General features: G+C 40.6%; 1 protein-coding gene across 1 annotated transcript; it reads right to left on the bottom strand.

Annotated features, from left to right (window-relative positions):
• Positions 1-137: 137 nt before the first annotated feature.
• On the bottom strand, positions 138-21,298 carry GNPAT (glyceronephosphate O-acyltransferase; the record flags this gene model as incomplete). The annotated part of the gene is made up of 16 exons (XM_080616669.1): positions 138-478; positions 799-860; positions 2,031-2,124; positions 2,218-2,317; positions 3,202-3,342; positions 5,811-5,890; positions 6,566-6,811; positions 8,621-8,844; positions 9,497-9,627; positions 9,718-9,869; positions 10,452-10,527; positions 10,977-11,104; positions 13,673-13,802; positions 14,646-14,822; positions 17,280-17,471; positions 21,053-21,298. 16 exons carry the CDS (start codon positions 21,296-21,298, stop codon positions 435-437), a joined length of 2,223 nt encoding a protein of 740 aa, XP_080472795.1. The 3' UTR covers positions 138-434.
• Positions 21,299-21,340: the final 42 nt, after the last annotated feature.

Here is a 21,340-nt window from a genome sequence, read left to right as displayed (position 1 = left end):
ATTTTTCTAAATATTAATTTTAATAGCAAGTCTTTTAATTCCCCATTACATTTTCATATCCATTAAATACTTGAAACCAATCACACTTTTTGTTACAAGTCTAGAAAACTGTATTGAAGTAGCCATTACTGTGCACATCTCTTGATAAATATTTATCAAAGGGAAAGAAAAATATCAACAAAAAAACAAACCAGCAATGTTTAATCCGTTTTAAAAACCAAAACACGGTGAGGATACAAATACAATCTAAGCCTCATGGCAACAGTTTCTAAGTGACAACGGTGCCGAAGAACACTTCCAGACCCCTGACACTGGCAGGCCAGCGGGCAGGAGGGAACCTCACTTCCCTGCTCCCATCCCTGGTCCCTGCTCCAGCAGGAGGTGGTCTGCGTTCTCAGCAGGCGCTCCCATCTGCTCACAGTATCAGGAACCACTCAGAGTCGTGCAGCCACAGGTTTCTGTACAGGTATCCTGGCATCTAATGAAAAGAGTTAATACTCATCAGTAAAATGGTGTAAATACCACCCCATTAAACTACTTTTCGCCTTATTTTGCTTGATCACTGGGTTGCACAGTGTTCCAAATAAAGAAGGGAGATTCAAAGCTGCAGTCAATGACACCGGAAAAAATATTGTAAAACAGTAACAAAAAAAAAAAAAAAAAAAAAAAAAAAAGTATTTTTATACAGATAAATCTAAGGAACTAGAAGGGACAAAACACTACATCTAATCTATGTGTATTGTCCAAACTAATTTATAACTTGAGGAGCTCTCTTCAAATTGAACAGAGAACACTTACCAAACATATCCAGGATTTTATTAACAGCTTCTTGATTTACATTGTAAGTGAATCCATTGGACCTACAGTTAAAAGGAGAAAAAAAGTTTCCTCAATTGGTATTTCTTATTCCTGTCATTTCTATGCAAATAATCTGAATTAAACATTTTCATAATTCCATCATAATTTTTCATCCTACCATCATACATATTAATTTTAATGACATGGCAGACTCCTAAGCAGACAGTACTTAAGGACAGTTACAGGGGTTTTTATCCTTCCTCTTGTTCACAGTGCTTATGTCTCTCTCTCCTCTTGATTTTTATTAGGGACAAGTGCAGGAAGGGAACCTTTTGTTTGTTTTCAATCATACAATTTTCAAGACTATCTCTGTGAAACTGAACCAAATCTTCAGCTGATGACAAATTCTGTTCCACTTGATTTATTCCTTTTACTTGAAAGGGGAATTTAGCTACAGACATGTATTTAGCACAGTCAGGTGGCTGGGGACATAACAGCAGCACTTTGTGTACTTTCAAGAGCACTACAAACCTTAACCAATTCATTTCCTTAATAGAGGCACAAGCAAATAGCTTGGGGTCATCAGCTGCCAACTACATTCTGTGAAACACTCAAGACAACGTGTGGGCTTGTATCAGGAGCTTTCATGGTCATACTTTTAAACACAGTAAGAAGCTCTATGACACACATTAATTTGATAACAGGAAATCGTGTTACCGTACTTTTGTATAACAGTTGGTTTTAAATCTTAGGCCTATAAACTATGAACTGTGTTAGAAGACTTTAATGACTAAGCTTTCAAATTGCTTTGAGATGTCAGTGCTGAACCCCCCCAAAATTAGTAGTATTCCTGATTATTGCTTATATTGTCTGATGAGGCTTATTGTAACACAGAGTAACTCTTCTATTTAAAATAAGCAGAACGGTTGTCTTTGCTTATTGAAGCTTTGGGAAAAACTCTGAAAACCAAAAGATAAAGGGAGTCAGAAGAAACCTACTAGTGAGTTAGATAGGTCCCAAAGGAGTCTTTTCACAATGAGGGGATGCCATTCTGCTTCTACAGCACTTACAGAAAGGAACTACCTGGGTCTTTATCACTACTCACATGAATCCAATAAACCTTCAGCTGACTGGTGCTCAGGCAGGCACTTCACACTAATAGCTCAGTCATCAAGAATTGCCAGTAAGACCACCCACTGACTTTTATACACCAAAAAAACAGTGTTACTTACATTTTCTTCTTCTTTGCTGCACCTAGTTGCACAAGAGCTGCTAAGGCATTTTTCTGCATGTCTGAAGACAATGCTTCATAACACTGTGTATTCCCTACAGAGAAAGCAGAAACATAATTAAAAGTCTTATCACTGACCATTAACAGGCTACACTTGTAAAATTCTATTGCAGAACAGCTGTACACACCCTTTTCAAGAAGTTGAAAAACAAAGTTGCGGACTCCAGGTATAAACTGCTTCTCGGTAAAGGCTTCTTTTGCTTCCTTTGAGAGGTATCTGAAAATTAACTAATATTTTTACAAGAAAAAATTAGCACTTCTTTCCTTTTGATTATCAGCTTGTTATGAATTACACACAGATGTGTCTTCATAGGTAAGTAATAGTTACACTTTGAAAAGTGTAGGAGAGGAACTCAAAAGGTATTATTACACAGAGCATAAGAATCCTAACATTAAAATAAGGTTCTGTATTACTGTAATAGTTACCTTAGACATTAATTTACCATCCCTGTTCTCACAATCAAAACTGTGTATTTTTTTTTTTTAAAGCAATACCTGTTTTACAGATGGGAAAAACTGGGCAAATCAGTACAGTTCAGCCCAAGTCTTATACCAGATCATTAACAGTTTCCACTAGGTTCAAACAGTCTACAGTCCCACCAATCTTACATGGACATACCCGAGGTTTTAGCCTCTTGTTTTCATATGCATTGCTTATTAGAGGAATGTGTTTAGTCTTATTAAAACCTTGGAAAACCAAAACAATTAAAAGATATGGATGCAATTAATGAGTCCCAAAAAAGCTATCTGATAATGAGATGCAAACTCATTTCCACACCTGATAGGACAGCCCACACAAAATGAATTAAGCAAGAGCTCCTCCTAAGAAAGGGCAACAAACCTATTAGCAGCACACTCCCCATGAAGCTTATAAACCCACAGTGGGCCAGCACATAACAAAGCAGTTACTGTAACCGGTAAAGTTTGAGCCAAAAGCTGAAATCAGGATCCTGGGGAGAGGGTGGTGTTCAAGATATTTATCACTGCTATTTCTCAACTCTTGCACTCCTCAGCCATGAAAACAGTCACTATTTATACTCCAGAAGTATCACAGCTCTCCTGGTTTCACCATAAAACACAGGAGAAAAAAAAATTTCTGAAGAACAGCATACCTGATAACCTTCCACAAAAGGTCTGAACATAGTTGACAAGAAAGATACTATAACACTTCCTTTGTTGGTAGGGTAGATTTCCTGTTGATTTGTTTGAATGGCATCACATTTTGTAAGTAGAAAACATCCTTCCTCAAAATCCTGGGGAAGAGAAGCATAACTGAAATTTTAATATCTACAATAAGTGCAGTTGCCTTTTCCCATGAAATCAAACCAAAAACTATACAACAGGACACCACTTCCATTTCTGAACTCAGATCTCAAGAGACTTGAACCAAAATTTTCCTATATGCCAGAAATACCCTTACAGTGAGAATGTCTTCTTAAACACAGCTCTATCTTGAGGCTCAACCAGCAAAGGAGCAGAGAAAGTGCCTGTGGCTGCTATTTTAACACCCACACTAAGCTCCCACAGGATTTTGTCAGAATAGGGTCAGGTTCTCTGGCTTAGGGTTTGGTGGTTTTTTTTTTCTGTAGGTGTTTTTTATTTATTTTTCAAGTCAGGTTTGCCTTTATCTCATGTCTACTGTTTGAAATAGATGGTAACATAGTTCACTGACCTGCCCTCTACAAGAGAGGCAACACAATGGCCAGAAGTTAAAAATTACTGAAACATCAATGACAGAATCATTTTACTGCCAGTATTGGCATAAGGGGGAGGAGGCACAGGACACACATGCAGAGAACACAAGGGGATGGGACATAGACATGGCAGAGAACACAAGGAGTTTGGATGCAGACATGACAGACACATGGATGACTAGAGGGGTAGATTGCTCAGAGATCCCTTAACATAATAGCAACTCCTTTTGACTGCAGTAAAGTCAGTCATAGCCAGTCACCTTCCTGTTCCCTGCTTGGTTTTGGTACTTAAGAAAAGGTGCAAGAGGCAATGATTGCTAACAATGAAAACTAAACATAATGGTGCCAATAAGCCTTTTAAAAAAGGCTCAATTCTCTTCTATATAAAACAAAAATCTACAAGATTTTAATATAGTTGCAAGTCTTGAATATTCCTATGAAAATTATACCTATCTCTTTCTTACTGCAGCAAAGATCACAAATCTTACCATCAGATATTTGGCCTTTGCATGATAAAAGTCACATTTAATCAGTTTTAAATCCAAATTAAAACTAGACATGGACATACCGGTTGGTACTGGGTATGACATTGAACCAGGGTTTTTACTGATAAACTTGTGCTCACCTGCAGTTCGCTCTGTCTGGACTAGGGCCAGCCCCAACCCAGCAGGATGTGTACAAACCAACATAGCAAGTTCTGCAGAGAGCAAAGTGCTGCCCGCAGTTTTCACAGCTTGCCTGTGTCCAGCTGTGTTAGGAGAGGAGGCAGACCTACTGTGCCCTATAATAAGGCAGTATGCAAGAACAATACTGGCTTTGTCTGAGTAATGGTTGTACGGGGTGCAGGGTGAAAAGAGGAGAAACTCTTTTCAAGCAAATGAGATGCAATTGAAGCTTCCATAAGACTCTCATAAGGAACACAGTTATGCCATTATGAAAGTTCTCACTTCAAAAACCTTCACAGGCTGCACCACCACAACTCTGTAGAAGATTGTGGTTGCAGAAATTTAAATCAGGCTTTACTATAAGCACTTCCCTCATAGGGCTTGCAAAGTACTATATGCATCTACACAAGATAAATGCCAGTAATAAAAAGCTACAAGGGCTCAACACCATGAACATCAAAACCTTCAGAGTTCAAGGTATCCGAGGAACGTTAGCCACAGAGTGGATACTGCCATGCTCAGTAGTCAAGGAGAAGTGGGTACGGAGGCATAGTTTAACAGATGGGGCACTGGGTGCTGGCAGTCCTCTGGTAGCCCTACCATCAGACCACACACATGGAGCTACATAAAACAACTGATCACAGCTGCACTAGAAGGAGTATAATCAACCAGAGGACAATAGGTACTTAAATTTAGAATTGCATACTCTGTCTGTCAAAGATAGCAAGGGCACACAATGGTGGATCATTAACTGGTATAATACCTACAGTTTAACTTTCTGAAAGAGCAGCAGTGCCCCTCTGCTACACGGTCTGCAAGAGCTTTTAGGAAAAATCCTGGTTTATCCTCAATGAGAATTCCCATTTTCCCTGTTTTGTTTCTACACTGACAGAACATATCCGCACTGTGACAGAATTCAATTAAATCTACATTAACGCTTTTTTTCTTCACAGCCTAAGGTCTCTTTCATAACTGCAGAGCAGGAGGACAGTATTTAAACTTCATTTAAAAGACTGCTTTTCATATATTTTAAAATTTGTGCTGGAAGACAGATAGCTTTATGAAAAAAACCCAAACTTCTGCTACAGTTAATTTTAATAGTTCAGAATTGGATAATTTCAGGATTTTTAGGGTTTTAATGGAAGGGATGGGAAGATTGCATATGCAACCTTGTGGATTCAGTCAGTGTTTCACAACTAACCAAATGATCCCCCCTTTTAAGCTCTCCCTCCCACTTACAAATCAAGCTGATATCACTTCAGGTGTTTTTCACAAAGCATTTGTTTGGCAGAGTCCTGAAATCAGATACTTTTTTAGTTGGCTGTATTACTATCACTGTTTTTGTATAAAGGATGCTTTTACCTTCAATGAAATGCCAGGAAAGAAGATGAACTCATCAGAAAAAACATCTCTCAAGAAGCTGAAGCAGTTATAGACTTCCTCTGAAAAATATTGTAAAGTACTATTGTTTGAAAACATAATTTAAAACACAGAACCGAAAAGCCACTTACTCCTTATTTTAGTACCTCTTTCAAATAAAATGGACTTGATATTAAAAGCATATATACATACACAGCAGAAACTACTACAACACAACAGAAAGTCCCCTAAGCACTTGATTCAATTGTTACCAAGCGGAAAGAACTGGGGGTTGTAGCTTCTCAAAACATGCATTTAATACCACATAATCAGATGCTGCACAGAACTAAGGTATGTGTTCTGAAGGTTTCTTTAAGAGCCAAGTATTGGGAAACACTGAAATACTTCAGAAGCAGTAGTGAGAAGACTGAGAACTAGCTGCACTTTATGCAAGTGTAATTTGTAACCTAAAAAGCTGGTCTGCTGAACACCAACAAAATCAGACACTTGGGAACTGAGACTTGCTCATCTTAACCCTGCCCTCTCAGGGTGCTTTCAAAAGTACCAGAGTAAACAAACAAAAAAGCGAAACAAAATACCTCTGTCCCTTCCCAACATACCCACCTGGGGCCATGGGACCTTATCTAGGGTCCTAAGTAGCTGCCACTAGCAGCTGCAGGAACTTCATGCTTCTCTAACAGCTGTCAGTACACGGACCACAGCCCACAGACTTTCAGAGCTACCTACCCAAAACATACCTTTTCTGAAGCTGCGTGTCATCTGCAAAGCAATTGCCACCAGAGACGGGCGCACAAACACATTCAGCAGCTGGTTTCTGTAGGTGGCACACATGAGGATAGACAGGGCATGCTTGAAGACGATTTCTCCTACAGCTCCATCTTCCACTCCTTTGTCATTTAGGACCACATGGCCATCGACAAGGCGAGCAATGTTGGAATGCAGGGTGAGGCCAGACATGACTGCTTTTTTGGCACACAGGTTATCTAGCAGGAAAACGCAATACTTGGGAAGATGCAAAAGGGGACATAACCCTATTGAAAGAATCTAAAATGCACCAGTATTTAATCAAATTTTATCACTGAAGAGTAATTATTACACCAAACATGTTCAGTTAGATAGATGTTCTGAAACAACCCACACCAGGAATTTGCAGCCTATGTGTAGTATGAGGTGGAGAGAACAAATTTCAGCCATTTCTGTAATTAAATCACTTTAAATTCTTCCACTTGCTAACACAGATTTCGCATAGAATCACCTTGAATCTTCTTTGCTCCTTCAGCCTATTTTGTTCCAGTTTTGCTAAAGCTCCCAAGTTTCTCAATGCAATAAGAAGCAGAAGTTTGAGCAAGTCATTTTGCAGTTCCTGTTTTTAATATAAGATTTCTAACAGCCAAGCAAACGTTCTGCCTGTAAACACCAAGCAGCATGTCAAAGGCAGAAACAACAAGCTGTTTGGAGACAAGAATGGACACCGTATATGTAGTTGCTGACTTGGTGATGTCGCCAAATTAGCCTTTAAAATGTATTTATTCTTTCAAGTTATTGTCAATCCAAAACAGAACAATGAACCCTGTTTCTGTGCAACCGATACCTAGAGCGGGGCCAGCACACTCCAACAAAATCTGCTCAGTAGTTGTCATTCCTCTATTTTGTTACCATGCCTGTTTGCTATTCCATGACTACAGCACAATTCTACTAAAACAAAAGCTTATTCATTGTTGCTAAGAAAATAAACACAATATATAAGCAAACCCAAATGTGGTATGTTTTTCAGTTTACTGTGCAATAAGATTCAAAATGATGTTTAAATATGGCCATGAAATTCTTCCTCTTACCAGTCTGGCAGAAGCAGACCTTGTCTGCATTCAGTGCAGTGCAAATCCCTGAAAGAAGTGGTTTTCTTCCAGAAACAACAGAATTTTGTTGTAACTGTAGCCTGCTCCTATTTCTTTATTGCAGTAGTGAGAGAGATCCTTGATTATACATGACTACAGAAGCAAAGATCCATCGATTAAGTCTATCTGCGCTGATAAGATAAATGTACTTGCACTACACAATATTTTTTCTTTGCTATCTTTATCATTTATGTCCTGAGGCTCTAAAATTAACCAGCTGTGTCACCTTGGCTCACACAGGGAAGTTTAAAACAACTGTTAAGAAAGTCTGGAAGGAGACTCAACCTTTCAGCGGCCAATACGCATGCATACATTGTGTATATAAAAGAGAGTGTATGCGTGTATAAATGTATAAATAAAATCACCAAAGAAGCCTCCTTCCCAAAGTCACCACTGTTCCTGGGGATAAAGTAAAATTTAAAAATAAATAGACAACTTACAGTTTTGATTTTCTCTCACCCATCTGTTTCTGCTAGTTCTTTGCCACAGTAACAACTTTTACCACAGTCAGTATCAAGCAATAAACATAGCATTCCACTAAGTTAACTGCTCCAGATCATGGAATTGCCTGGGCTGACATAAGGTTCAAAAAGATAAGACACTAGGCAAATCTCATACTCTAATACAAGTACCTTTTAATTTCTTCCTCATTCCACACTTTGGGATATAACAATAAACCATCTCTTCTGCTTCTACCAAGCTGGTTTTTAAAGTATTATCATCTACAAATTAAGTCAAACCTTCCAGGTTTTAGCATCATTTTTAGCATTTCATAAAATCCATTTACAATTCCAAGAAAATGTTCTGTAAAGTTGTCACCATACACTGCCTCCACTGAAATATAATTTATCCTTCATGAGCAACAAAAGCAATAGAAATAACATATTCTTTGCATACCAGGCCATTCAATGAATCCTCCAAAAGTCTGTGTTAAGCCTTTAAGCCACAGGGTCTTTTCTATTAGAAGCTCAAAATCCATGGCTGGCAAATTCTGGAGCAGGACAGCAGCAACTAACACCCATGGGCTCAAAACCATGTTTTCTATTTGCAGGAGCTCCATTTTATAAGCTACGTCACTGACAAATTCTTGGATATCCTCAGATGGCTTTTGGGGAAGATGCCTGGAAAGAACAATGCAGTTCAAGGTGAAGATCTCCAAAAAATTGAGTATAAATCACACCCATCATTCTTTCTCTTGTATTGCTCCCATATCTGTAACTACTTCATAGCACCCAACATCTATACTATTGAGAAGCACAGAGAAAAACATCAGTGGCTTTCAGACAGTATTTGAAACTGATCCCTCTATTGATACTGTACACTTGCCATCTTCAAATAAAATTCAAAAGCTTAATGTTTTATGTAACAAATTGCAAAAAACACCCAATCCAGTCATAGCTACAGCTCCCTGGCACACGATCACCTAACTGTTTGCAGAAATAAGGGAGAGAAAGACGGAACTTTTAAGTAGTAAACCCACTGAGATCTCAGAAAATAGTTTTGGTTGGCTCATGCATCATCATTAGATTTAAAAATGGCATCTCCTCAACACAGTACAAAGCTATGTAGAGTAACAACCTGTTTCAGAAATACTCAGTCACAATCATGATAAACCTCTGCCCAGACAAAACAGGTTCAGCGGTCTAAATAGTCAGATGGAGGGGAGGTGAGAGTAGTTGAAAACAAAGTACAAGAGAACACCTTAATTATTGTACATAGGTGAGGACTAAACAAATGCTTTTCATGTGTATACACTATGGAAAGATGTGGTACCTGGGAACCAAATTGTATGGGCACCGATTTATTCTCCCAGATGCCAAGGTTCTAAGTGATACTGGCTGGCCAATGTAGATATGTATGGTACCAAAATTGTCACTGAGGATTCTTCTGGCTTTTAACAACCCCTATGAAAACAGGAAGAGCAAAATTCAAATTTTGGTGCTACAGGGTGTGTATACATTCACCTATGTTCCATTCTTAAGGAATTTACATACAGATGTAGATTCTTTGGGCTTTGGGACTCCTAGGAGTTCATATGCATAGAGGGATTCTTCTAATATCCTCTCATAGCTGATGCTGATGGGAACAAGGTATGTGTCAAAGACTTCACGTTTAAAAAATGGTTCCATCACAATGCTGAGAAGACCTGCAAATTGGAAACAAGTGACTCACTTGTCTTTTTCAAGGAGGGAAAAGCAACTGCAATTTAACTTTGAAAAAGATATCTTCAAATTTTAAAACTGCTAATGGGTGTGCACTGTGCCTGTTCTCCAAGCAAGCAGAAACACAAGACACTGCCCAAGCTTTAAACCAGAAGGTAAAGGTAAGCCATATATCTGGACAGCCATTTGTGCTCTTGTCAGCAGCACTGCTCTGTGCTCTCTCAGCATCTTCCTTCTAATGATTCCCCATTGCTTTTACAGTTAGCTTACAACATTTCTCTGCTTGTCAGGGGACACCTATTTTCCAGAAAGAAAAGGGTGAACAGTTATGCAGTTAAGTACACAATGGAACAAAGGGCAAGAAAGCAGCAGAGTGCAAGAGAATTGTATTGCCTTTCTTTGTATGGCCTTGGAAATCCAATTACAGCGTTTTCCACTACCCTGAGAGACCTCACCAGTTTCCCACTACCTTAACATCCCTTCCTGTCTGAAGGACTTATGAAGCACATAGCCACTGATGAAAACACTAATAATCATAAAAAGTTCTGAGTTTTCAACAAACCTACCAAACTTTGGAGTCAATGTCTTGGCGGTGCGGCTTCTAGTTCCTTCAAGGAAAAATTCAACTGGGGCATAGCCATTCTTCAAAAATAAGACGAAACAGCTGGTCAGAAAAAAAAACCCAACCCATGTCTTCTTTACTTCCCTCAAATAGTTTTAAGTACTTAAAACGTAAGTAAGGTGGTTTTTTTAATGAAAACTAACTTCAGTCATCTCAAAGCCTATGTTCAGTCATTGTATTTGCCACATATAGTTAAATTAATGAAAATATTGTGTCTGTCATGAGATATAGGCACACGATCCAAAGCAACTGATGAGCAGCAATTTGTTTACTGCCTACTGCTGAACAATAATACCAATAGAGTGCATGCATGCTCTTCATTCTCAGCAGTTCTGAGGTAAAATACATTCAATCAGATCACAGTGAAGAGTTTTAATCACACAGCTATACCATCGTGCATATTTCACACGAATCATTCCAACAGAGTATTTCTCAAGCATACATTTTGAGAGTTCAGTAATTTATTTACCCTTAACATCATTTTAACATATTCAGCAAACACTGCCCAGTAGAGTCTGTTTCCGCCGAAGGAACGCCGCATAAAAAAGGCACCTGCCCTTCGTAGCAGCTCACCAACTATTTTCATTCCTAGGAAATCTGAAAAACAATCAAACAAAAACCAAAATCACACACACAAAACTTACTTATTAATATCAACCAGCAGAATCAACCACTTTCTCTAACACACTGATTCTATTACCAAAATAAGTATCTCTTTCAAGGATTCTGTTGTTGCAAATACCTTTATTTGGCTTTTATATTGTCCAGCAAGACCTATGTAGACATGAAAGGCATAATATGCTTTCAATTTTTTTTTGTAAGCAGCATTCACTTAAAGCAATTTATTTTCATAACTTAGATGGCCAGATATCAACCATAACAAAGGGTAAGTTTCTGAAGTACACTGTCTCACTCATCTTCAGAAAAATCAGCTACCACAGAAATTAACTGATCAATTACACTGTATGATACCACTTATGATGCTGATTTACCACTTTGGGAGGTGTACACCAAACCACAGCAAAAATCTTTTATTGTTTTCTAGTTTCAAGCAACAGCAGACAACGCTTAACTTATCAAAACCAAGAAAAAACAAATTTCCTAGAGAAGCATTTATAACAAGTCTACACAGCAGCTGGCCATGCACCACTTAAACCTCCTTGCAACCTCAATCCATGAAACACTTGAGAACAGATACTCAGTGAGTAAAATAAATACCTATTTCCAGCGGCAAAGCTGACAATGACTGCCTTGAAGATGTCATATGTCATACACACACATATATCTGACATGTGTGTGTTTGTGTGTGAAAAAGGATAAAAAAAAGTTGGCTACAGGACTCTAGACAGCTACAACAGCTGTGAGAGCTTCCCATATGCAGAGGTCCATCTTTTTTCCTTACTCTCCTACCCTCCCTCTCTCACCACAACATAGACTCTAGCCCCTCCCTTACTTACACCCTCCTGCTGCATACTCAACTTCCCAACCAGGATGGTGGCTGCATGTCCAATGCTTCCCACCACCACACACTGCCATCCCACAAACAGGAACTGAAACACATCCTGTCACAGACCTCAAGCCTACAACACGTCTGTGCCTCTAATCTGATTTGCTTCTGAGACCTGAGACACAAACATAATCACAGCATCAACTAGATTCCTGCTAATGTACTATATAAGCATGTACTTTGGTGTAACTGACAACTGTTTACCTTCCCTTAGCTAATCCTCATAGATCTATCCATATGCTACTTGAAGCCAAGTGATAACTAACAAAGCAGAGGCACCTACCACTGATATTAGGACAGCATCTCTCCACTCAGCACAAGTACCACTTTGAGAATTAGTTTGTAAAATGCATCTTATGAACCTGTAACACAATATGCAGCAAATACAACTACAACCATAGAGAAGCGTGTTTTCTCCAGATGAATTTAAAATACACACATGCAGCAGTATAATCAAGCTGCAAGTCCCTAATTCTGAAGAACTTTGACCCCAAAACACTTAAAAAAATGTTAATCACTAAAAAAAATCCCTCTAAGCTAAGCTAACAGTATCTTAAGAGACTGTTTTGAGGCCCAAAACTCAAAAAGACTCTAATCCAAAATTCAGCAAAAGATTACACTGATACCTATGACAGCATGTGAGCAGATTGTGAACAACATGTGACACGTAAGCAGCTGCGACACATTGATTGAGGAAGCTGTATGACATCAACTTTGGAATTCACCAAAATCTAACCTTCATTACACAGGAAAGACACCACTGAGTCAAAGACCAGCAGAATCTTGTTTCCCCTAGAAAGCACATTCTCCCAGCTTTCGCTGATTTTCTGCTGGTCTTCCTAACCTCTTGATTCCTCTTCCTAACCTATCCTAACCAACCAAGAAACAGAGTAGTAGAGAAGTGGGTTCCCAGATCTTTGCTAGCATGTCCGTGCAGGTTACAGTACTACACCAGACCTGAGCTTGTTATCTCCCTGCTTAAAAGACCTGCTTTGATACCCAGGACTTCCAAGATCAGGAAGTGCTCAGTTATCTCAGTTAAGTGCTGCCAGACTCTGGATTTGCAGAAAGCACATTAACTCAGAAAATATTTACTCTTTAAGTCTTCACGAATTGTTTCTCACAAATATTCTGGCTGCGTCTGCTTTAGAATTGTGATCTCTGATGTGAAATTTCATTTCCCAGCCAGCTCTGCTCTCAGCACTTCATGTAATAGAGTTCTGCCAATGCTTCAAGGGAATCAACAGTATCAGCAACAAGCACAAAGTGCTGGCACTTCATATCTGGCTACTATGAATGCACTTAAAAAGTGTATAAAGGATCACAAAAGGTTTTGCATACATGACAGCTCTTGGGCAAGTTTTGCCTGCTTGCAGGCCAAAAAAGCAATGCAGATGTTCTACACAACACTTATCTTTGCCCAGGCCTTGCGTCTACAGAGAGGGTATTTCTGGGCAAACTTGCTATAAAAAAACTCATCTTGATTGGACTCAGCACCAACGAGAGGCTTTCAGACACTGTAGGAATCTCATCCAAGGAGATCTTAAGATGACATATTTGGAACAGAAGTTAAGCACAAATACTTACAGTAGCAGCTACCAGGTCCCTTGCTACCAATTGTCTGAATCCTGAAAATATTATTGAAAGAACATACTTGCCTATTCCTGCAGCAATGACAGGCAAAGCCAAGTCATATGTATATAGCAAATAAGACAGCATCAAAAAGTCTACGTAGCTTCGATGACTGGGCAGCAGTACAACTGGATGCTCCTGAATGGCGTGTTGCAACTAAAACCACAACCAAAAAAACCAGAACAATATTGTTTCAATATTTACTGAAATTTGCAAATACAGAACTTCACAGGGCTTAAGACAAACAGAAACTGACATGTTTGAGGGTAGTTTCTCTGTCCACATACTTTCTACCTATTGCAGCATGGAACCATAGGAAGCTTGGAGCAGTAGTTTCCAGACTAGCAATCTGTGGTTCACAAACATCAAAGGACTCAAATGCCAGGGCCACCTCATTATGTGATAGTCTAATTCAAACCCCTTTTGATAGGAATGGGAAACCAAATAGGGACTGTCAAGGCTGACACTGCTGTCTTTCAGGGAATGCACTGCACCTTCCAGAACAGCAGCATTCTGCAATGATAACAGCTCCATAGGAAACTGATGGAAACTTAAGGCACCTCCTGCCTCAGAGGCACACAATGTTTCACCACTCTTAGCTGTATGAAGGTTTTGCAGAACAGCCAACCCACTTGGCCACATAACATGAGGCTTTCACTCCCAGTTCAGCAAAACACATTATTAAATTTATAATATAATTTAGAAAAGCTCTCTCAGTGTCTAACAGAATCGCTGACACATGGTATTCATTATCATAAGAAGCATTTGGAAAACATACAAAAAGTCTTGCTGTTTGCCCTTAAAATACTCATATATCATCTGTCTTTCCCCCCAAAACTTACTAAGAAATGCAGTAATAAACACAAGGGCAGTCTTTTTTTCCAAACTATGCTTTTCATGTTTGTTACTTGAAACAGAACTTAAAGTCTTTGTCCAAGGGACTGGTATGAAAATATTAGAACTACAGTTTTATTTCGTCCCCCCTCCATGAGTACTCACTCTCTGCATTCCTTCTTCATTCACACAAACTCTCTGGAAAAGTTGTTTGAATATTTTGCTCAGAGTAAATGCAAAAAATCTGACAGCTCCTAATTGCATGTTGTGGCCCATCTCATCCAAGATTTCCATGGCTTCTTCTTGAATAATATCAGGTGATTCTCCCATCTCTTTTGCTAACTAAAGAGAAACAAACCAAACAAAACAGCAGTGAGATGTTGATCCCTTTTAATTGGCCATGCACACCGTCCTATGTGCCACAACAATTACAGAACTACTGCAACAGTCAGCAAGATTTTATTTTATATGACAGGCATGGGTAATATATCATACAGAACCTGTTTAGTGCCAGCCAACAATACAGCACCAAGTTACAGCTATTTAAAATAAAGAATGAGCTTAGAGTCAGTGGCGGGGCAGGGGTGGTGGTGATATGTGTGTGCAACAATTTCCCTCCCCTAAACACACCACCTGGATGTTTTAACCTGTAGCATCTTCAGAGGAGATTTAACTTTGAAGAATATTTCCTGCCTGAAGAAGGCTGTGTGCCATTTTCTTTGACTCATAAAATGAAGGCTATGTTTACAGAGACATTCACAAGTAAATCTCTGAAGTGTACTTGGGTTTAAGTGCATTAGATTTTAAGACTTGGCTGAAAAACCTCAGCCCTATCACACTTCAACTTCTTTGTAATGTATTACTTTGGCAACAGCTAGCTGAAGCATACAAAGCGCTGTCTCTACAAAGTTTGCATATCAATGATGTTTTTTCTGTTGCTATGCACATTCCCTTTTGAAGTTTCTAAAATCAGATTTAAATAGTGGTCATCCCTCCTGTTTGATACTTTGAATCTAGAAATATTTAATGGAAAAGTTAGTCTTTTACTGTTATGGAATGAGAAACATGCCTTTTACTGAGCAGGAGGAAGAAAGCGGAGGAATGGCAGAAGGAAAAAACCTTCCAAAAATCACAGGTCTGTTTAGAGGCAAGCAGTGCCTAGTTATTATTTCTATTTTGTGACATATGAGAAAATCCATCTCTTCCAATCGACCTTTATATGCTACCCTAGTATCATATCTAGTGGTTCAATTGTGCTTTAATAAATGTGTTATCCTTCATCCTGCGGAGCTATAACTGATTTTCTAAGGCTCAAGTGGACACATTTTTTTGCTTAAGTGGTTAAAATAATCACTCTCTCTTAGGAAGCAAAAAAACCTTATTCTCATTGTTCAGTAGGGAGATACTGTTCTCATTCACCAGTAACAGGATTACCACACAGTAGAAGGCTTACCACATAGTTGATCCTGTGTGAATTAAGTGCACATCCACTATAGAGCTAAGCATTTACTCCCTCAAATCAGAAATCAAAAAAACCAGGCCTGTCACATATAGCAAACTAAACCAAATTTACTTGACTTCCCATACTGAACATTAGTAACCCCAGCAATTTGTCACAAGAACAAGCTCTAGTATGCCTTTTTTAAACCTTGCCCAGGCAGGAGGCACACTAATTGCAGCATTGGGCATATTGCCCAAGATAGTCTCAGTTAGGTACTTCCAGTAATCCTTAGTGCAAAGCTGGTAACTAAGTTGCAAAGACAGGTCTGCTAAACTCCCTTCAACCACTTCATGCTAGCCAGGAAAATATCCATCAAAATAATTTTTCATCAAAAAAGCAGCACTTCAGAAGAAAAAAAAGTCACACAAATGTCTTTGTGTCAAAACCTCTAAAATATTTTCTTTCAGTAAATGTTGTAGTGTTTCTAAAGTTGAAAGAGTGGGGTTTTTTGATCTCATGCTACTTAGCAATTCAGGCCAGCAACAGGACTACTTTGTAGAACATGGTCCAATTTGTCACATTGTAACAGGCTTTGATATACCATAAGTAACACTGACCATTTAAAGAAAAAAAGAAAAAAGAAAAGTTACGGTAGCCACTCAGGACTCTCCAAAATATGTTACACACCTCCACTGTCCTGGAATTATTTCTCATTAATACTGGAAATAATTACTTTGCTAACTAACACACACTGCTATTGCAGCCACTTCAACACAACGTAAAATATAAGCCTGTTTGACTATAAAATATTTTATTAATTACAAAGTAGTAGCTGCCTTTCATATTAAAATGAAAATATGGTTACACCTTAGTGTTTCCAACTCAAAAGAATTCTCTATGAAATCTAACTCTCTTTTTTTGGGGAAGGTGCATTCATGACTGATTCATAAGTACATCATTAGCCTATAAAATTCTTACAAGACATCCTCAAAGTACAAAAGCATCTACTAAAAAAGAGAGTGCTTATGTCTTTCATAATGCTGATCTGTGGCAAAGACAGCGGAGAAGGAAAAATACCAGTCAAGCACATGGGATAAATCAGATGGTGAAGTGTTGCAAAATCAAAACACTATTTCATGAATCAGCTATCTAACAGCTTTAGTGGCAACTCCATGGTAAATGAGCATTTGTTTTTCCTGCCAAAAGAGTACAGCTCTCAAGTTACTGATTTATTGGACCGTCTTTCAAAGTACAGCTATCATGCTTGACAAGGTCAGCCATAACCTTTTTCCCTGCTGGCACACAAAATTTGGCTGTGTTATATCAACCACATCTTGCAGCTCAGTGACCAGACTCACCTGCTTGATAACATATTGAACTTGCTCTGACTGGAGAACAGCACTTTTAATAGCATTTGGCTTGCAAGGTGAAAGCCCCTTGTAGATCACAGGAGTATAACATTTCATTGCGTATCTCAAGTCACTGGACAATCGTCTTTCCTCCAAGATATCTTCAAACTCATCTCTTTTCTTTGATGTGAGCTCTTTCTGCTGGGAACATACAAATAAATAATGAGACACTGTCTCAATCCATTTGGCAGTCTGCTTGGCTACAGTACCAAAATAATCATAGAATAATAGAATGGTTTAGGTTGGAAGGAACCCTAAAGATCACTGATTTCCAACCCCACTGCCGCAGGCAGGGACACTTCCCACTAGACCAGGTTGCTCAAAGCCCCATCCAACCTGGCCTTCAACATTTGCAGCGACGGGGCATCAACAACTTCTCTGGGCAACCTATTTCTGTGCCTCACCATCCTCATAGTAAAGAATTTTTTCCTAATATCTTATCTAAATCTCCCCTCTTTCAGTTTAAAACCATTCGCCCTTATCCTATCCCTACGTGTCCTTGTAAAAAGTCCTTCTCCAGATTTCTTGTAGGCTCCCTTTAGGTACTGGAAGGCTGCTATAAGGTCTCTCCTGAGCCTTCTCCAGGCTGAACAAACCCAACTCTTTCAGCCTGAAAACCTTCAGAGAGGTGCTCCAACATGCAATACTTTTGCAATGTTTGGGGTTTTTCTTTTTAGTTTTCTATAAGTGTCTGCATTCCACACTCAGAGTGCATGAACAAGTATTACCGGCTTGGAACAATGATGCAGAAAGAAACTAAAAAACTCTCAAAAAAACCCCAAACAAAACCCCCAGCCCTTTCCAACTGCAGGTATTCGCAACACCCCATGCCATGTTTCTTAATTCTGCCCAGCAGGAGGAATCTGAGAAAATACCTGGGCTTGGAAAGCTAAAGTGCCTTGCCTCCAGCCTCTCCATGATTAATAGGTATTAACTAAATCACCTTTGATTCCAGCTTTCACAGCTTCATGAATACAATGCCACAAATGACTTTATAAAAACATAATCATCAACACAAAAAAATAATCCCTGCTACTTTAAGTTATATCTCAGATCTTGGTGATTTGTGCTGGCTTTCAGCAAGCTTGCACATAGGTACATAAAACACAGCCAGTCAGGAGCAAATAAACAAAAAAGCATTATCAGCCACTTGAAGATCAAAATGCAACATGGTGCACACGTAGGTAAAAACAGAGCACAGCCTCTGAGTAACCAAAACCACTAAGCAGGAAATTAATGGACAAATGATCAAATGGTACATCAGGAATTAATTGTAGATCTGTCCTGATGCAGATACCTCAGTCAGTATTGGTTATGATCAAGCATATTCATTAGAAGAAGACACTAAAACTAAGAACGCTCGTGTCTTCTGCAGCACCACCTGAAGAGTAGCTCAGGCATCCCTTTCATTCATTCTGCCTGCCTCCCCTCCCTGTATACAACCTCTGCAGAACCAGTCTGACAATGAAGGATAAACCATGCTGTTCCATGGGCTCTTACAGTGACCTTTTCTGGTGCTGAGAGGAACGCCTGGCCTGCAAACACCAGAGAGAACACTGGGAACAGAGAAGCAAAGAGCCCAGCAGTGTTTTCAGCCTTGGGAGAGGGAGTCAGGTTTCACTGCCAGCTGACCACAGCCACATCAGCAACACTGTCAATGCAGCTGACATTTAAAGTAAGTAGAGAGCAACGTTCAGTCCTTGTCCATTCATCAGGACAAGATAATTTGGCAAAACAAAACCCCAAAAGCAGGAGTATCTCCACTCGAGAACCACAGGAAGTACTTCAAGCCTCAACTGCATTGAAAGCCAATTTCATTTCATCAGACAGCATACATCCTAACATAGTGTTTGACCTTCTCATATTATTTTCCACCCACAGTATAGTAAATTTGGATACCATCCTTCTCCTCCAGTAGCATTTGGTAGATCATCTAACTTTTCTTTCCACTACTGTCGCTTAGAGAATTGTCCCGCAGTAACAGCAGAACAAACTCCCCAGGGACTTTTAAAACAGTCCTATAAAAGGTATTAAGCACAGGCCAATATTAATTCAAAACTTTAAGGTTTGGGTTTTTTTCCCCTGTACGGTTTAGTATCAGTTTTCTATCCTTCTTCTTCCACAGCTTTCAACTAGTTGGCTTTGCAAGAGCCAGGCATGCTAAGAACTGTTAAGAAAACTGGGAATAGTTTGTATTAGCCATCTGTTGGCATGGACACCTTGTATCAACCACCTTGATTAAAAATAAAACAGAAAGAAAAAATCCCTTGTGCTCTGTAATAGCAAAAAAGTATCTCAGAAGAGCACCAGGAAACATTAGCTGGCTCTAAGAACATACCTACTTAGGTCAGTATGTGACAAGGCATTGCTCAGAAAATCTACACACCATTTGCGTCAATTACCAAAGTTTAAATCCTGCAATGTACAACTACACAAAACCCAGCACTCAGCCCAGGATTCAGCACCCAATCAGCTGTCACTGTGCTGCTGTAGCCATTCCCCAACACGGCTCTGGTGACCAGAGGTTTGCAAAGGCCATGATCAACTGAAAGGTCGCCTTGCTATCACTGCTCTTCACTTAACTTGATTTGATGTGCAACTGATTTCTCTCCATGGCAATAGTCATTTTCGCGCCCTGTCCTGAAGTAGGGCTGAGGGAGCCAAAACACACACTTTACCAACCACTACGGAAGAATACTTTCACACATTACAGCCAAGCTGCTGTTCCAGCTTCAGGTGCTGACTCGTAGAGAGAGCACACTGAGAAAATAGGCTGCTGTAAGCCTTAACATCAGAAAATTCAGTTATGTGTACTGTTATTGCAACACCGGTTAAGTACAAAAGACAAACAGCAGGAGCCTGGCACTCCTCTGCTTCTGAGGAACCTTTGAAATCAGAAAATCAAGGGTGCTCATGATGCATTTGGGATATCAGCATACAGCCAAGAGACACAAGTTTGGGAATCTTTGGTTAAATCAGGAGCTGTTTCCCTCTCTCCCCAGCCCCATCCCTCCAAATGCAGGTACCCAAATCTCCTTCTCTGAGGCTAGCACAGGAGCAGTGGTGAAACTGCAGGGTCAATAAAGTAATTTCCATCATGTAACACGGGAAAACATGCTTCCGCCACTCCATCTCTACAGCAATTTTGTAGCGCTGAACTCATCGCTTCTGGCAGGTTTGGTTCCCACAGACCTCCAGGTAGCTGCTGGACACTGCTGCTCCCAAGAAGAGCCCCAGCCACCACTAGCCCGACCTTCTTTAAGCCGGTTGCAGTTCCACAGCGGCAGAAGCAGCTTGGGGAGAAGCAGCGCTCGGCGTCGGGCTTCGACTGTCGCGACTGACACTACAGGTACCGGGGAAGCAGCCAGAGAGGAGAAGCAGGCCGCCTGGGGAAGGTGAACTTGCGAGAGGAAATGTCCGGTTCCTGCCTTGCCACGACCTGTCCCAGCTGGGCCCCGGCAGAAGCCTCGTCTCCCCAAATCCCGAAAAGCGGAGCCTCCGCACAGAGGCCGCTTGCCCCCTCCCCGCACCGGGGGCAAGGCCGGGGAAGTCGTGTGCGACACACCCGCAAGCCTCCCTCCGGAGCGCGGCCCCCAAGCCGGCGGCAAGAGGGGCTGCGCCGAGCGCCGTTACTCCGCTTCAGATTGAACAGCACCGGCACGGGGATGAGCGAGCAGCCCCTTCCCCAACGGCACCGCACCCCGCTGCCCGACGCTGCTTACCGAGTACATGGGAGCCCCTCGTCGCCCCCGCCCAGGCGCCGCTGCCGCCGTTGCCGCTGCCATGGTCCTGCGCGCTCCTCCGCGCCGCCCCGCGCCCCGTTCAGCCGCTCTACCCCGTCGCAGTGGCCTCCCGGCCGCGGCCACCTCCCGCGTTACCCATTGCCTCGCACCGCCCCGGCTCGGCTGCCCGGCGCGCTGCGGCAGGCGCGGAGGAAGGCGGGGGCACCGCGAGATGGGCGGTGCCATCTTCGGGGCGACGGGAGCCGCTTGGGATCAAACGCGCTTCCG

Source organism: Psittacula echo (assembly GCF_963264785.1).
Source record: "Psittacula echo genome assembly, chromosome: 4".
Lineage (NCBI taxonomy): Eukaryota > Metazoa > Chordata > Aves > Psittaciformes > Psittacidae > Psittacula > Psittacula echo.
This window is presented reverse-complemented; position numbering and strand designations above follow the sequence as displayed.